At 38.7% G+C, this 19135-nt stretch overlaps 1 protein-coding gene across 1 annotated transcript in view; it reads right to left on the bottom strand.

The window, feature by feature from the left end:
* Positions 1-1951: 1951 nt before the first annotated feature.
* Positions 1952-19135, bottom strand: part of LOC111076189 (eIF-2-alpha kinase activator GCN1) — a 43152-nt gene continuing 25968 nt past the window's right edge. Inside the window, exons 3-4 of the mRNA XM_022369870.2 lie at positions 17714-18681; positions 1952-8893 (exon numbers count right to left, since the gene is read on the bottom strand). Coding sequence (XP_022225562.1) covers positions 2075-8893; positions 17714-18681 — 7787 coding nt within the window. The 3' untranslated portion in view covers positions 1952-2074. The remainder of the gene's footprint in view (positions 8894-17713; positions 18682-19135) is intronic.

Genomic DNA, 19135 nt, shown 5'->3' with positions numbered 1-19135 from the left:
TTGACCAATGTGGCCAATGTTTGTGTAGTAGAGGGGACCACCTCCTGGGTCCCGATTTACATGAAGGCGACTTAATTCTAGCTTAAGCTAACGTTGCTGGTGTCCTGTCTCTCTTTGAAGGACGATATGTTTGTAGTATACAACAGTCAAATAGCTCACAAGGGAGCTCTCTTTCTTGCGCTTGACTTTCTGAGAGCTGAGAGAGAGGGTCTTCACCTGAAGAGACCACCTTGTATAGTTATCATGGTCTATCTTAGGTCTATCTAGCTCTTTCAGAGAGCTCTAATAGAGCTGTAGACGAGAGCGGCTACAGGCTGTTAGCCGAGAGCGAACACAGGTTTTTATGCTGTGCTGTAAACAGCGCTGCTGCCCAGTTAGCACTTCTGCCTGAACAGAGGTAGGTTTTCTTAACTCACATAACTTAAGTATCATAGATCTGGTTGCATCAAAAGCATCTATATTTTTGTGCCTGAACATTCTGTAGCTTCAGCGTACCGTGTGGGAAATATTAAGCTCAAATGTAAAATTGTTAATTTTTTTTTCGGTCTTTGTTCGATTTTTTTGTTGGTTTTTTTATAAACTTTGGAAAAGTAAAAAAATGATAAAGATTTAAAAATTTTTTTTATAGCCGCTTTAATTGGCTGTCGTTTAAGGTATCGTTCATAAAAATCTATGGCTAAACGGCTGAGCTGATTAATTTTTGCATCGATTTTTCTCGACGTTCGCCATCCGACCGAATCTGTGAGGGAGGCCTGCATATCAGAACACAGTTCAAAATCTATCATCGTCGCAAGATAATTTTTCGTTGCTTGGAACAGAATCTCGTTTTAATTTTGTAAGGTTCCTATTTCAGGCTGGGATATGCATTAGCCAGTCCGGGGTCCTCTACAAGAAAATTTGTAGATTGCTGGAACTTTTAGGTTCGGGGCGGCCTTGTCTGACCGAAAGAGAGGTAGGTGACAGGAGCGTCGTGTAGCTGACGAAAATACTTCAAGAAGTCGTGGTTTGTGTTTTTGCTGGCGTTACTATTTTTATTACTTCATTCTTCGTGGGTTTGTTTACAATGGATTACTCGCGGATCTTGTTACTTGGCCTGTGAGCCGGTGGACTGCTTAGTCAGTGTCTCGTGTTCGGGCTGATGGACTGCCTATTCTTTCGTCCGATCTTGGCCCTTTTATGCAGCTGGCGATCGCACCTGAGATCCGGAAATAGTTTCTTATTGCTATCTTAAGGTTATTGGATAAAAATAATTGTGGGGTGTGGCAACTAGGTCGAAGCTTGGTGCTTCGTTGACAATTTTAGTGGGTCTGGTTTTGCTGAGACTGCATCCCGGAAGGTGCGGGCTGCAGTTGGGTGTTTGGTTTCAAAAATGAGTTTTGGCTAACTCTGCATCGCGAAAGTTGATTGGTAAGTCGATGATCTGAGGCCGAATGGTTGCGTAAGATCGCCAGGAGGTGAGTGACCGAGCATTTTCGGCTGATTGCGAAATAATGCAGAATGGGTAGAATTGTTGATCGAGAGTTCTTAATTTTAATAATTGCGTGCATTGCTTAAGACTATTGTATTTTCCGGGGTACTGACGCACCGCTATTTGTGAGGAGAGTCTCTGCGTATATCAGTTTGATGGTTGCTCCCGAACGGCGTAGATCCGTTGTCATTCCGTTGTTTGTGACGAGACATGGCTAGAGCCATGGTTCGTTACAATTTTTAAACATTTGGGTCCTACAGTTTGTAATTCTAGCATGTCATTAGCACAGTCGCCTTGCACGGCAAATAAAGCGAACCCACTAAAATCATATAATCCAACAAATTGTGTTTTTATTGAAAAATATTTAGCGATCTAAGAAGCTCAATAGCTCAATAAATATAAACTTCAACCAACCTCTGACCGATTTTCATTACCTTGGGAAAAACGATTATACTTAAATTTTTAAATAATAAGCAAACGGAATAATATACAAATCTTTATTACTGTTTACAAAAAGTATTTAAAAATTGCAATATTTATAGCTATTTTGAGACTATTTATTATATTTAATATTTGATTATGCTAAGTGTACGATTTGTGTTGAAATTATGTTTGCAAGGTGTCGTCTAAGTCTTCCTCCTTTACTACCGATAGCGCTGCAGACCGTTTTAAAACTTTTGTTACCACTTCGCTTAATGAATCTTTTGCTCCCGATTCTAAGATTTCTGATATTCTTGAATATGTTGTGTCGTCGGTCCTTAGTCTTAAAATGGAAATAAGCGCTAACTCTGAATTAGATTTGACGTAACCATTTTTTTCTTTCGTGCCATTTACCAGCATAGGAACCAAATATTTTAAAACGTCTACCCCAATTTGTTCTGCTGTTAAATTTTTTGAAAGGTGTGTACAACTCTTAGCAACCAATTGTTTCACGTCATTACTAGAATGATTCATAGCTCTGGCTAGTGCCACTATAATGGTTGTAGGAAGCTCACTTTTATTAACAAGAGTGTGCTCCAAAAGATAAGTGGCAGCTCTAATAGCATTACTAGCAATTGGCACTTTCTCTGATACAATATTTCCCAAAATATTTTTCTTTATTTTTTCATTTAAGTTTGATGTGAGAACTTCATTAGGGCATTCCTTCAAAGCAACAAACAAGATAACTGTGTGCCCATGTTTAATTAACATGTCGTCTGTATTGTTTGTAAGTATTAAATTATTTAATATATCGTCAATTTGTGCAGCCGGCATATACTTCAACATAGCTCCTAAGCACCCACCAACAGCATTTCGAGTAATATCTTCTTGATGACCAACCATGGTTAATAAGGTGGCAAATATTTGTTTCCTTATTAGCTCAGACATTTTGTCTCCTGACGGACTCACAATATTACGAAGAGCATACAACATTGTTTCCCTGACAGCAGAATCATCGGTATTTTTTATACCATTGTGAATTTCGTTAAACAAAGGATCTGCTCTAGAGTGGATTGCCACTAGCTCCGATAGAGCCTTACCAGCTTTCATCCTGACGTTTCTGTTTTGATCATGCAATGCTTTGAGAAAAGTGGTTTGAAGCTGTGGTAAGAACTGTTTTAATATAACACCGACTTTGTTCAGCAAAATGGCTAATGTTTCTAAAACTGCCGCTTTGACCGCTGCATTAAACCGATCACCCAGTATTCGAATCAATGGTCCGGTTATATGTACTACAGATGGTTGTAGGGATTGTGCACTAGTAAGGTAAATAACTTCACCCAGCCCTTGAGCTGCATTTTCTTTTTCTTCTGGCAAGCCATTTAAAATTGCTTCCCGAAAAACAGGCAGCAATGGAGTTATGCCTTTTGGTAAACAAAATCCTGGTAACTCAGACTCTTTTAATTCACTTGCAGCAAACCTAACTGCTTGGCGAACATCAGATACGTGAGCTATTTGTTGTGCCGAATTAAGTCCCTTAATTACAGCATTTAAAGCTTCCCATGATTTTTGTAATATGTCTTTATCGTGATCAGCCATTAGCCTAAGTAGGGAACGTAAGAGTTGGGGAATGTATTGTGAATAGTCTCCTGGTGAGTGAATGCAGAATGCAGAAAGCAAACTTGCCGAAGACTTTCGAGTACGAAGATCATCCGAGTTTGCTGAAATTAGTAAGGTATCCATTATTGTTCTTATACCAACTTCATCAATTACTGATAATATGACAGTTTGACAATAATCTAATTCCTGTTGTTCATGTGCAGAACCATACGATTCTGATAAAGCATCTAATAATGCTGATAATATTTTCGGCAAGTATTTCGTTAATGCGTCACCAGCTACAGATACGAGAATAGATAAAGCTTTTGTATTAACTGGAGGAGAAGTTAATTGGGGAACTAGGTAAGGTAATACTACTTTTGATTTAATAGACATTACTTGTCTCAGTCCATCTAAAGTGTTCTCCGCAATGAGAGGATCTGGATGGGATAGACCTTCAAGCATGAAAGGCAAAATATCATCTAGAGCTCGGGATCCAACTGTGCTATGTAAAGATTCAAATGTTTTTGCAGCTGCTTCTCGAACTTCTGGTAGAGGATCGGATAAGGCTTTACGTACTGTTGGGACCAAGCTGTGTACAAATGTAAGCACCATTTCTTTTGATGTGGATGCCATTATTTCCGATAAGCCAATGCAGACACCCTGCCGTTGATCCGGGTGATCAGAGTTTAATCCATTTTCAAGAATTGGTATGATTTCAGGTAAAACTCTTTCGCCAAGTTTTCTTACTAAATCTCCTAAAGTTCGAGCAGCTACTTGTCTTTTGTCATAACTAGTGCTGGCTAAACACCCTAGTAGTAAACCAAATAGGGTAGGAAGAATCTCACGAAGAGTTCTTGGAGTATTCGTTACAACTATTTTCCACACATGCAACGCAGCTTGCCGAACCATTAAGGAAACATCGCTGCGTCCCATATAAAGTCCAGACAATACTCTATTTCGCCGCTCGTCACCCAAAAAACGAATAATAGCTGTGTGTGAATGCTCAGTTCCAAAATTATCATCTTCGCTAGCAGTTTCGGTAGTCATTTTTCCAGATACGCCAGATATGCGATACAGTAAATCGCCTAATAACTGAACTGAGCTATATCTTATTCGCCAGTTATCATCAAATAACCCCTTTTCAAGCTCAGGGAGAAGAAGCGCTACAGCTGTTTCTGCATATAAATTGACAATTCTCTGGCCTGCTTTTAGGGCTGTCTCACGTACATATTCACTCTCATCAGCTAATGCTTTTAGAATTGGATTGATTATTTGTCCGATATAGGGAGTAAATTCCTCAGGAAACGCGCCAGGCATATATATAAACATCATTATATATCCATCCTTTACGTGTGGAGCAATATCAACTCTTTCCGCAGTAGAAATTATTTCTGGCATAAGTTTATGCATCTTTTCGACACCAAGCCCACCAACTACTTCAGAGAGTCCTTGTGCTGCACCACTACGATCCACACTACTTGACTCTGATGTTAAAGTTTGCATTAGCCATGGTAATAAATTTTCAAATGATGTTTCGCCCATCCCCTTAACCATGGCACCAAGTGCTCGAGCAGATACAGCTCTCACTTCCGGAACTGGATCTAACAAAGATGACTTCAGGCCAGGAATTATACTTGGTAGGTATGGTGCCAAGTCTTTTTGATCTGTAAGCGAATACATATTTCCAATTATTTGTGCTGCCATTTTTCTTGTTTCTGTGGATCTGTCCATAAAAGCTCTTTGAACCACAGGCATAATAAGGGCTAATGAGGGGGCGTCAATGAAATGCACAAATTTAGTCTTTAGTAAACATTGTAAGCATGCTGAAGTATTATTAGACGGATCCTCTAAAGCCTTCAATAAAATAGGAACAATTTCTTGAATTTCCGGATTTTTAATAACCGATCCTATAACTTTAAGAGCTTCCGCACCGGACTCTTGTACTTTTGTGTGAGAGTCACCCAGAACTTCTATTAACTTCGGGACTATACTAGGCAAGCAAGATGAAAGCTGTTTCGGAGCACAAAATGCCATTGCACCTAATAACTCTACAGAGGCTGTCTTTGTTCTCCAGGAATCTTCGTCAAGAGCATCTAAAAGTGATGGTAGTACTAGTTTTACTCCATGAGCTGAAAGCTTTCCCATCACTACTTTAGCAGTGTCATCCGCCGCTTGTCTGACGTATTGGGATGAGTCGCCAAAGCATTGCAACAAATGTGGTAAAACATGGACAATATACGGTTCAAACAAGCGACCTAGGGTCGTACATAGTACTTCGAAAGCAAACAAAGCTCCTTCTCGCGACCTGTAATTTTTTTTTTCTTGTATGTAAGCTGTTAGTTTTGACATTATATCCAGTTGCTTCAGTGATAAAATTCCGAGTCCTTTCACAATACCGGCGATACCATATGCTGCGCCACGTCTTTCACCATATTTATCAGACTTTGCTAGTGAATGTAAAAGCTTTTTAATCATAATTGGAGCTTCATCTTTTACAGAAGGAATTAGATGAGGTAAACAATTTGAAACCGCTTCTTGTACTTGTTGGGAAGGGGTAGACAGTGCAGTTAGCAACCGTTTAACAATTGGATCAATTCGTTTATCCTCCTTTTCCAAGTGTCGAGCTAGGGATCCCATTAAAATTACGACAGCTTGACGAATGTTATCATAGCTCTGAGATTTCGGTGCTTTATCAAGAAATTCTTCGAATACAGGTAATAGGCTTACAATTGTCTCTTTACCATGTATGTCAACTATCTTTAATGCAGCTGCTAACATTTCCTTGTGTACGATATCCTCACGATCTCCAAGACCCTGGGAAACCATGAAATGCATAATGAAATTTATGTTTTCAACAGATAAATAAGGAGCCATTTGGGAAAATGCAAACGCAACACCTCTTCGTGGTTTCCATTGGTCTGTAGCTGGCTCGATTTCACGGTCAAATTGATCCACTACAGGAGGTATAAGTGAAAGCTTTTCATTGTAAATGTCTAACAATTTCTTAATTCCATATTGAACTAAAGTTTCGTCAGTTTTTATAAGTGGTATTAATGATTCTGCAGCTGACTTTTGGATACATAGTTCAGAGTGTGTGATATTACAAATAATTTCGCTAAACCCTGGGAGAGGTAAGTTGGCCATATCCCAGACACTAACAGCCAGATCTCTATTTTCACCTGCTACATCGAATTTTGCAATCCAAAGCCTAACAATAATTTCTTGTTGAAGGTCATTTTGAACTTTTAAATAATTAACAATGGCTTCTATCATTATTTTCAATGCATGCAATGCGACGTTTCTTACAGAGTCTATATTACACTGCAAAGCTTCTAAAAATACCATAATTATATGGTTATCCGGGCTAGCACAAAGAATACTTCCCGTTGAAGATTTTGCAACTTCTAAAATAGCACAGGCCGTTTGGGCTTGAACTTTATTATTTGGAAATATATTAAGTAATATTTCAAACATACCCAGTCTAGGCAAAAACTTTGGTTCACAATCTGAAGATTCATCTCGTACTTGCGCGTGAATACCGATAATTTGAATGCCAATAGAAATGAGTTTGTTATTTGAGTCGCACTTCAAATATAATAATGCTCGGCGAAGAAATTCAAAGGCATACGAAAATGATGAGGAGTCCAAATGTTTTGAATGTGTATGGTCTTCCAGAGCAGACATAATGTCTTCGATAGATTTGTGTAAATTTATAGAACTATATTCATCTTTTAAATTACACGAAGGTTTTTGAAGTTTAACTGTCGCAATCGCAATATCCCGGGAAAGATTTGGCTGATTTTTAAAACAAATGTTATGCAAGGATATATAAAGTTCAGTCAGAGCTTCCGCGCTAAGTGGGCTTCCCGTGGCTTTTAAGATATCATTTAAAAAAGTGTAAAAATATAAAGCAACATGCTTTCCATTTCCACAAATTGAAGCTTTAAGTAAACATATTGTACAAAGCAGTTTTTCCTTTAAATTTTTAACACGTAACTTGATACGTAGTTCTTTTTCTGTTTGATTTTTAATTTGTTCCTCTTGCTTTTGGGTTAGTTTAGTTGTCTTAGATTTTCCCTCTTTTTGTCGTTTTTCATCCATTTCGCGACGAAGCTCAATCTCTTCTAACTGTTCTTTATAGCTGTAAACTTTATTTTCTCGTTTGACACGCGTTGTAGCATATTGTAAGTCTGCATGTGGTATTACAGTTTTATCATATAATTCTCCATCTGGTGTCATATATGTTAAGTATTCCTCATTAGTAACATCATAATTTAGCGGATCAAGAAGATACTTTTTAAAATGCAGTATAATGATGGGAACAATAAGGTCAGGACTAAGGCGAACCAATGTTGATATGGTATTTTCGTAGGACGCACAAACTTTAAAATTTTCGATATATTCATCAACAATGTCATTTTGCTTATATGAAATTAAATTTTCTGCTTTGAGCTGAAAATTATTATATATGGAGGTTTCCCAAAAGAAGGGATTATTCAATACGATTGCCGGATGGTGAGAAATAATAAGTAATTGCATAGAAACCTCGACAGAGTCTTCATAACTAATATTCTGTAAGTCAGTCAAAACTTGTAATGTGTCTACGTATGCTTGTGTTGGGATTCCAAACTGGTCAATAAAATTCTCGCCCTCATTTTGAATGCTTACTGTATTAATGCGTTTACCAAATTCACAGAGCGCTAATTTAACAAAGTCGACACCTTTAGGGGATCTAATGATTTTCGTTACCTGTATTATTGTAAAATTTCTCACTTTAAGCGAATTGCTACACAAATTATAAACTAACGTCCGGATTAATGGGCCAAACTGATATTTAATTTTTTCGGAATATGATAAAAGCAGCGTTTTCGCCATTAACGAAATATGACACAGCGTCTCAGTTGGTGCTGTTGCAATAAACTTTTCATTGAAGAAATATTGTTTGTTCATATCAAAAACCGTTGACCAAAAGTGGCTGTAGTTCTCGGTAGGCTTCTCCAATATCAAAAGAATACAGGCAATACAGGCTGCTTCTGATACGTGACATAGTTGGGAAGCATTACTCAAGGCTTTAGTATACAAGGAAATAAGATCTGGGACAATGGAAATATGATTGTTAGCCGTAGTATTTTGTATAGATAGAAGAAGCCATTCTAGATAACTTTGTCGTATGATCTGATTTGTGTTTTTTTGATGAATGCCAGTTTTAAAGATATTAATAATAACACTGGGAAGCTCATTTCGTAACTTTTGAGTCCATAAGGCAAACATCTCTAAAGTACAGCAAATTACTTTCTCCTGTGTCTCACATTCCAAAGCCTTCCAAAACAAGTTCACTGCTTCATCTAAAACGTTTGAATATTGGTCCTGGCTTATGTTGTTAAAACTTAAAAAGCCTGCTCCCTGAAATAAAAAATATAGATATATATATGTTAGTCTAATAGTAGTAAATTTTAGTCTGTCATCTACATCTACAATGTATACAATGTTATACATCTCCTCCGGAAGAGTGCACACACACTGAGCGGGAATGAGCAGATGCAGCGCTGGAAGGGATGCGATTAGCAACTGCAAGCAAATTTATTAACTCTGGCTATAATAATGGTAAGGTTGCAAATAAAGTTTTGTATTACCCGATTTTCAAAAAAAAATAACATTTTTTTGTGCAGCAGTTTGTATGGGAATTTTTCTTAAGTCATGTAAAACAAGAAGATGGAATGCAAAAGCAATAGGAATTTAGAAGTGCTACACACCGATTTTTATGCTGATTCGAAATCGCGCTCTATTGATCCAGCTATTTGATATACCCATAAAACACACAGTTGAGCTATTGAGCTTTTTCAGAAGCATTGTTTTGAGAGGTTATTAAAGAGACGATGATTTTTTAGTTAATATATTCACAGTTTATTATACCGCTAATTATTCTCTTTTTCGCTCGCACTCGGCCCTATGCACTGCGCGACCTTTCGCAGAGAAGATGTATAATTGTATAATGTATATAATGTATAATGTAAAATATTTTAAAATTCTACATAAATCATAAGCTCACAAATATATATACTGACTGAGTAGTACGGGTATAAAAGTAGAGTCGCATGCAAAGAAGCGACTCGCAAGTTAATTCTCGTTGATTTACATGTTTGGCAAAACTGTAATCTTTAAAAATATAAACAATTGGCAGTCATGCATTCAAAAACATTCGAGATATCTCATAAAAAATAAGCAATGCCTCTGTGCTTATTATTTTTAATAGTAGCGTATATGTATAAGGGCAGTTCCTATCTGGCGTTACGTTACATTCGTACGACAAATTGTTGAAAAATATAGTCAAATTTTAAGAAGGGATTATATTCTTGTTGAATTTTTCACCAAAAAAAAATGGCAATAATCGTGCGTACGGCTTGTATCTTTAAAACCGTACGCTCGATTATGACCTAAAATTGCGTTACATAAAACAGAAGTGGTTTTCGAGGTTGGGGTACAAAATGGGTACAAAACTCTGCGAATTGATTAGGCCTATCCGTATACAAATGTATGCATGTACTATATGAAATATTTAGTGTTCATTTTCAAAGTTATTAAATATAAAAACTTCCCCTGTTTTTATTTCTATAATTCGGCGGCATCTGACGAACGTTACGGACGTGACGTTACCAAATGCCGCGATAATAAAAGCCAAAAAATATACCTTGCCGAGGTTGGAAAAATGTTCTGATAATTTGTTAGGTATTTCAATATGTTAGAAAGACTTTAAGAGAAACTTTTGTCTTTTTTCTTGGAGATAATAGTAAAAGAAAACCTGTCTAGAAAAATACCAAAAACTTGAACTTTTCCTTATTTTAATAGGTTTTCACATCAACGTTAATGAAATTACGTATCAATCAAGTAATACAATTACATTTCAATAAATTTAGAAAATAATTTTCTGCAAAAACTATTAGGAAATCGGTTTATTTTATTTTATTGACTTTTCATAAATTCTCGCGTGGTGGACCTTTCTGCCCATATATGCTAGAGACCTGCATGAATCCTCATGATTCATAGAATCACAGTGTACTCATGACCCTTCAGTATCACTAGAAACTGAGTCAGAGCACTGCGGATTAATATTAGCAAGTTTAGTTCTCATATCTCTAAATCAGAGGTCGGCAGCGTCGTATGCACTGTGCATAGGAAAAAATTTCGGGCAGCGCAGTCGGCACACGTACAGCGTAAAGACTTCGTGTGGTTTCGTTATTCTGCCTGATGACGTACCAGCAGAGAAAATTCTGCTCTGCTGACGTCGCGGCAGAGAAACATGCTTCGGCCTATGCACAAACGGCTTCATATTCTGCCCGCTTGCCTCAGCGGCAGAGAAGCATTCGTGTGCCCTTTGCACAATTCTTCGGCTTTCGCAGCGGCAGAGAAATAAGTAACGTATTTGACTTCGTGTCTGTTGTTTTCTGTGTGCCGACCCCTGCTCTAAATTGACTTAAAAAAAACTTCGGATTGCGTTTATGTTCGGTTATGCACATTATAACTTTTTTTTAACTAAAAAAAATATTTTACGAAAATTTTGCTTTTATTTTGCGCAGTGTAAATCAAGGAAACGTACGCACACACACAACTACAGATTTTCAGGTAGAGGGCAAAGAAAACGAGAAGGAATTTAGAGCTTCTAAAGACGCGACTCTACTTATACCCGTACTTAGTCAGTATTTACATTTTTGAACATATGATTTTTTTGAATTTTAGCATTAAAAAAAAAATTTTACATTTTACATTTTTTTGCTACATCTGTTATATACATATACATATATTATGTATATTCTACATCTAACATGTCGAAAATCTGTGGCAGGCACATTTTTAAAGATACGATAAAACTAAAAACGCAGTATCGTAGAGAATGACCATATCTACCAGATGCCAAATCTTAATCAGATCGGAAATTTATATTTACAGCCAAAATAAAGAAATACATTTTCAGTTGCTTCCCCCGCCTCAAACAGCAGGAGATCCGTTACTCATTCTCTTTCTCGCTCGCACACTCTGCCTCGTTATGTACGCGAGCGCCCTCTATTGGATATGTAGTATCGAAATAGTACGTCTATAATCTATATAATCTACATGTTAGATGTAGAATATATATAGTAGATGTAGATAACAGATGTAGCAAAAAAAAATGTAAAATGTAAAATTTTTTTTAATTCTAAAAAATCAAATGCTCAAAAATGTATATACTGACTGAGTACGGGTATAAGTAGAGTCGCGTCCCCAAGAGCGACTCGCACGTTCATTCTCGTTAAAAATTATTTTGTGTGAGTATTATCGTCATTAATATATGTATATAGATTAATAAAGAACTGCACAAGAAGATGGTTTTCAAATATGAATGAGGAAGAACGGGAATCAGTAGGAGAGATAATAATATGAAGCATCTATATGCGTAGCGGGAGACGGATTGGGAGTCGATCAACTGAAGATGCCGGAAACGGGAATGTAATATTGTGTATTTTATACACTCCAATTATTGCAAAAATAAATGTATGTTGAACGTGTTATTCGACTCACTTCTCATCCATGCAACCACAATGTGCCACAGTGAAACGTGGCCGGGTATAGCTAGTATATTTATATATATATAAAGGCTATGTCGTCGGCCGCAGTATCGGGTCTTGGGGATTCTAGTTTTGCATCGGTGGGCTATACTGTGGGACTCAACTTGCAGTCCCAAGTCTCTGAATACAGTACCAGCAACGTCGCGTTGGTAGCTCCCACAGAGTACCAAGAGCTTAACGTTATGTCGTTGGTGTAATCGGAACTGCTCAGTAGTTGTCGCTATTTCCTACGACTCTATTTCATGTTTAACGAGGACAGCACGGCCATTAAACTGCGGGTCGTGTTCGATGGATCTGCCATAAGGTTTTGCGCTGACTGACGACATTTGCAAGATGTACACGTGTGTTCGAGTAACCCGAGCCGGACATTTACCTTAAGTGCATCTTATGGAGATACTCGCCTCACGAGGATTTGAAGACGTTCAAACTCGACAAGGTTATGGAACACATATTTAACCAAGCCGGCTTCATATCTTGCAATTCGTGGTATGCTCCAATTGCCCGAAGAAGAGAAGACTGCATACCCAATTGGCTCGGAAGTGTTGAATTCCAATTTCTATGTCGATGATTTGATGACTGGAGGAGGATTTGTAGAGGAAGTCCGCGAGAAGTTAAAACAGAAATCCTAAATATCGTCTCGGGGAAGGTTCCCAATTCGGAAATTGTGCTCCAACGCTCTACGCGTATGTCTGGACGTTGATATGCAATGACTGCATCATCATCAAGTGGCCCATGCGACACCAAGCCGATGCCTGTTACGCGCGGAACCCAGGCAGAAACGCAGCCCCTCCTCCCGACCAACCGACCGAGGGGCGCTGCCGCATGACGCGCGACGCGTTTTACCGAACCGATCGCGAGCATGCAGGAAAGGTAGGTTTTAGACTAAAATTCGTCGAAAATTAGAGCTAAACACATCTCAAGGAGCTAAACATAGATAAGAAGATAGCTAGCTAAGATAACTAAGAAATTGTACTAATTACGGAAGAGTATTAGTGATTTAAGAAGAGGAAGGGAATTAGTGGTGGATATTATATGGTAGAGGGAATTGAAGTCCGAGCATAGGACCTTAAATGGTTCGTGCAAGGAACTTAGCTAAGATAAGTAAGATAAGTAATTGTACTAATTACGGGAAAGGTATGTTAGTATTAGTGATTTAAGAAGAGGAAGGGAATTAGTGGTGGATATTATATGGTAGAGGGAATTTAATTCCGAGCATAGGACCCTAAATGGTTCGTGCAAGGAATAATTTGATCTACAAAGCGGTAGGAACAAAGGAATAAAGTTTCTAGTAGATCTAGTAGGAATCGTAAAGTTTATGCGGCTCAACAAGTCGGGACTATTTACGTCACCCTTGATCAGGTTGTCCATAAAAATCACCCCAAGCATTTTTCTACGACTAGCTAAGGTTGGAAGGCTTATTAAAAGCAATCTACGAGGGTAAGATGGCAGTCTCACACCTGCTTCCCAGTTAAGGCCACGCAGAGAAAAAAGTTTTTCTGGACTGATTCTATACGGTCCTGGTGTACTTTGTACTGGGGGCACCATACACAAGAGCCGTACTCTAAAATCGGACGAACAAGCGAGATATAGAGAGTCTTCGTTAAATAGGGGTCGTCAAATTCCTGTGACCACCTCTTTATAAACACAAGCACGACCATGGCCCTTTTTACCATGGTAGAAATGTGTTCAGAAAACTTTAACTTTGGGTATAGTTTAACACCAAGATCATCAACCAAAGTAATTCTCTCAAGAGAACCACCTCAGAGGCTATAAGGAGCCAAAAAGGGGCTGGAGCGATGAAATCTCATTACTTTGCATTTCGAGGCATTTATGTGTAACACATTTGCACAACACCATGACTGAAAGTTATTGAGTTCGGATTGCAAGCGAGAGTGAAATGAAATGTCCTTATTCTGGACGCACATTTTAACATCATCCGCATACATGAGTACTCGAGAGTTTGTTAATACTGAAGGCAGGTCATTAATAAAGAGTGTGAAAAGTAGTGGGCCTAGATGGCTGCCCTGTGGTACTCCAGAAGTTACCTTAATAGGTGAAGAGAAGGAGTTGTTGAAGGACTCTCTGAGACCTAGAACGAAGGTAGTTAGAAATCAATCTCAAAAGATAAGGCAGAAACCCTAAAAGGTCAAATGTTTGTGCTAGAAGGGAATGGTTTACAGAATCGAATGCTTTACTGAAATCAGTGTAAACGACATCCGTATGCAAATGCAAGTTACCTAATAAATTTGTGGTTGTTAATCGTCGCTATTACATGGGACGAGAATGCGAGACTCTCAAGAAAAAGAGTGCTGAGCTTAAGCTTACTACGCAAACCTCTAGCATTCTGGTAGGTAACTAAAAGAGAGGAAGTTAGTTTTTTGGATGGGTAGAAGTTGAGGTGGAAGATGAGGTTAAAGATGAAACACTGGTTTGACTACTAGGAAGAATTATGGGGGGCCTATTCTTTTTCTTAGCCTTAAACTCTTTAACCACCCAATGCTGCGGCCAAAACTTGGCGGAACAAATGGTTTCAAATTGAGGCGGGAGACGCTTATCTTGAAGATATCTCCCTGGCGTAGGAAAAGTTAAATTTTTCCACTTTTAAGCCTTTGTATTGTATAAAAGCGGTTATATCATTGGGTGTAAGGTCAGGGGCAAGCCGTGATACAAAAACCTGCCGTTTTGGTGGGACTCCCACTACATACTCTCCGAAGTGACGCTTTCGGCTCCCTAATCAGCATCACCAGCAGCGTTGCCCTTGGAGTAACAAACGTAATCAATTGCTGCGCAGAAGAAGTGGTCGGAGTAAGTTTTTCGGATGCCGTCGGACAAAGGACGTAACTTCCAGCGCCTGTAAACTGCTGAACTGAGTGTCCATGGCCAAGAGCCGATCATATTGCTTTTTAAAGCTCTATACACGGCCCGAGATCCCTACACATTTTGCATGCACTACGCTTTCGCAAAGCCTGCAAGGGATATTGGGCTGGCCATGGGTGATCTGCTTCTTGCAGGTTTTTTGGGCGCAGACGACAGCAAATTCCATAATGATATCTTTTATTTTTTTGAAAAAAGTTGAAAACAAATATGGCAAATGCTTAGAGCAATGCTTAAAGAGAAATCGGTAAAAATAAGATGAGAGAGGAAAGTGGTTGTAGCAACAGCTTATAGGTAAGAGCGTTATTGCAGAGAAAGTTACAAGAACGAGAGAGAAAGAACAATTATTGAGAGTTAGGTGATGGCGAGAGAAAGATAGACAGCAATAACTACGACAAAGAGCGGCTAAATGAGAGGGCGTACTTACGAAAAGCAACAACACAAACACACGACTAACCGACGCACAAAATTAATTAAATAAGTTGTGTTTTTACACAGTTATTAGGCATGCACCCGCGGTAAATATTGATTTTAATGTTAGTTAGTAGAGGAGTTAATTTAAAGATAAAAACACCGCCTGTTTAAGAAACTAAAAAAAAAGGGAAATGCGGAGCGCAAAACAAAAACACGACTGGTCACTACGAAAGAGAACGAACGAATGAATGGCGAATATGGCGCCCGTATTTACATCGTTTCAAGGGCCAATGATGGCACGTACGTGCAACTTCTGTGTGCAAAGTCTCGTGCCCCTCTCAAGGTATTGACGGTGCCCAAGTTGGAGTTATGTGGCGCTGACTTGCTTTCTCAATTGATCAGTGCGATACAGCAACTTCACTTAAGCTTCACTGGAAGCTTCAATTGCTGGTCCGACTCCACAACTGCCATGTCTTGGGTTCGCAATGACCCATCAAGTTTTAACGTTTTCGATGCGATTTGGGTCTCAGACATTCAGGAGCGAACTGCTCAGATGGAGTAGCGCTACATGCCAGCCGCCCAGAACCCTGCGGATATATTGTCCAGAGTTGCTCTGCCATCGGAACTTTCTTCGAGATGAGCAACTCCTGTGGCCAGCGCCATCTGTTCAATCCATGTCGACACTGGAGCTGCGCAAGAGAGTCCTCCAGCGCACGTTTGTATATTCCTTCAAAGTCTGCAGCGCATAAAGTCGTCCAGATTAACAGTAGCTGACATCGTTGGTGGTACGCGGATACTTCATCGTTCGATTCAGCGAGTGCAGTTGTGGGCTGACTACAAGACTCTGCGTGACGAACAGCAGGTGCAGTCGTCGAGCTCTATCTTGTCGCTCGCGCAATTCCTGGATGACAATGGTTTTAACGCGTCGGTGGGCGGTTAAAGAATTCATCACTTGATTTCAACGCACGGCACCCTGTCATTCTTTCAAGGCGTCATCCCGTCACATCGGCTGCAATTGTACATTTCCATGAACGGAATCTGCATGCTGGACCAAAGGCCAAACCTCGACTACTTCAGCATATTATGGCTGAATTTTCGAAGGAGCGCGTGAAGGCGTTGTACGCCTTTGCAGTTATTAGCGTGGATTTTGTGTTCGGCCACCCGTTAAATGCTACATCTGCCTATTTATTTGCTTTGCCTTCAAGGTTCACTTGGAGCTTGTGCAGGATTTGTTGATGCCAGCGTTCATTAGCGCTCTCAAGCGATTCGTTCTTACTTGCGGTCGACCCAAGGAAATGTTGTCCGATAACGCAACCAATTTTGTGGGAATGAATGAATTCACTTCCCACATTGCCGGCAACTGGGAGGCTGCAGTTAAAACAGCCAAACATAATTTCTACCGTTCCGCTTCCAGTTCCTTGCTGTGCTTCGATGACCTGAGAACACTAGTGTGCCATATCACTGCTATTATAAAGTCAAGGCCATTGACTTAGACGTGCTTTCTTGGGTACGGCTCCCATCCGTACCTTCTCAGAACCAGATGTGGCTGGGTTGAATTTCAATCGTCGTCATCGCTGGCAGTAGGTCAACTTCCTGCAGCAGACGATCTCTCCCGCTGGCATAGGAGTACCTCACTCTTCTGCAGGAGAGGTCCAAATGGAGGACTAAGCTACCAGGCTACTGGGACCATCACAAGTGCTATCGCAAAGCTGTACTTGCTGCCAAAGAAAGATGTCGAGAATGTTCGGCTAAGCGCCGACATATGGCAGCGGAAAAAGAAGCGATCTAGTCTCTTACACAGTATCACCTTCTTCTAGTCTTCGCTCTTCATTGCCCTCTCTCAACTCTCTCTTGAGTTGAGTTTGTTCTCAGGGATATAATTCGAAAAGTTTACTTTACTGTATTAAATTAAAGATTGAAGCTGCAGATTCAAGTCTGACTTTATTTGGCTCCTAACAGCAGGCAACTTCAATTCAATTTCAGCTTAAAAAAAAAAAGGTTTGGCATAGTGACCTGTCAGGCTAATAATCTGAACTGTATTAGCTCAAAAAAAAAACCTCTAGTTGTTATTGCTAAACATGGGCCAGTTCAGGTCTGACTGTTTTACTAAATTCGTATCAAATCTCCTTACTCGCCTTGCATGGCAAAATAAAGAAATTAGTTATTTTGAAACACTTCGCAATCTTAATATACGCTATTATACAATTTTTAAAAACATTCCTATGAAAAAAATAAATCTATCAGAAAGGTTTTGGTTCGTTGAGTATATACAACATTGGAAAATAACAAGATACCAGTTCGGGCAAAAATTACGATTAGGAAAATATATATTTACCTGTATCAAATTTATCCTGTATTCGACTACATTTATTTTGCCATCAGCACCGTTTAACACAGAAAAAATGTCATCCAATAATTCTTTGATAATAATGGCATCAGAGCATTTTTGCGAGAGAAGTTTCAACGATTCAAGAGATTCGCGTCGTGCATTGTCTCCCTTACTGTATAAGTTCTTTATTAAAGCTTTTCCTATTTCACAAGCGTATCGACTACAATCGATATTAACCATGTCAAAAATTAGACCAATACTTTCTAGAGTATTTTCAGGGCTTCGCAACATTGACCTTTTTAAAGGAGGATATATATGGAAGTCGAATTCGGATTCAGCAAGTGATTCCATTAATGGACGACAGGCCATAATAAACGACTTGTCGGGCTTGTATTTGCAAGAAATCATGCTCTTCACGAAATATTCAACCACTTTTTCTGTATGTGATCTCATTATAATGGATTTGCTAATTTTGGCTTCAAATTTTATCATAATCATTATCATAATGGTCGCATTTGTATTTGACTCCATTTGAAATATTGTAGCCAGAGTTTCATCATAAGTAGTTCTACTATCATTCCATAAATCAAATATTATTTTCGTTCCTGCATCGGCAAATCGTTGATGTGGCGCCAATAAAGTGATTTGATACAACAATGTCTGATACTCAATCAATCTTGTTTTTTCGGTTTTATAAATATTTGAGTCGCGATTTGCGAGCTTTAATATTACAGCAATCCATCCCAATGCGACAACAGCCGCCTTACAAGATTTTTGTGGGGAACCCGCAATAAATTCCTTAAACAAAAGTGTTTTGAAGACATTTAACATATGTTCTACTGTTAAATCATGATGAATAGTGACAAGATCAGCCAAGAGGCGTCGAACGATGAGTTGTGATTCAAGATCTTTGTACTTGCTTATCGTTGTTGCAATCACTTTACATATGCCTCGAATTATCGTTGAATTAATCCCTAAAAGATAAAAAATATAATAGATTTAAAAATATTATTATTGGTTTGATGACAATATGTAATAAGCTTATATTTCTAAGAATCAAAAATACTTATTCAAATAGATTTGGAGTACCGTATGACACTTTTCCTGAGTTTTGCTTTTCGTTCGACCCTGGCGGGGTATTTAGCTGCGGCTTTTCAGAATGGCAAAGTTCTTTACAACCAGTGAAGATTCTTAGTTAAAAAAAAAAGAACCGCTACATCTGAAAAAACGCATAAAAAATACCTGTTTTTTTAAATTTCTTCAAAAAGAGTTCTGCCATAGGAAAAAAAAATCAATATATATAATCAAAAAATGTCTAGCCCTAAAGCTTTCAGAAAAAGTTGGTTTCGTTCCTTGAGGAAAAATCGTGTCGGGTAGTGTTATCAGCAAAAAATAATTAAATAGACCAATAGACAGCGCTAAGAATAA

The sequence above is a fragment of the Drosophila obscura genome, unplaced genomic scaffold (assembly GCF_018151105.1).
Source record: "Drosophila obscura isolate BZ-5 IFL unplaced genomic scaffold, ASM1815110v1 contig_36, whole genome shotgun sequence".
In the NCBI taxonomy this organism is placed as follows: Eukaryota; Metazoa; Arthropoda; class Insecta; order Diptera; family Drosophilidae; genus Drosophila; species Drosophila obscura.
Note: the sequence above shows the minus strand (reverse complement) of the source record. Positions and strands in the feature narration are given on the sequence as shown.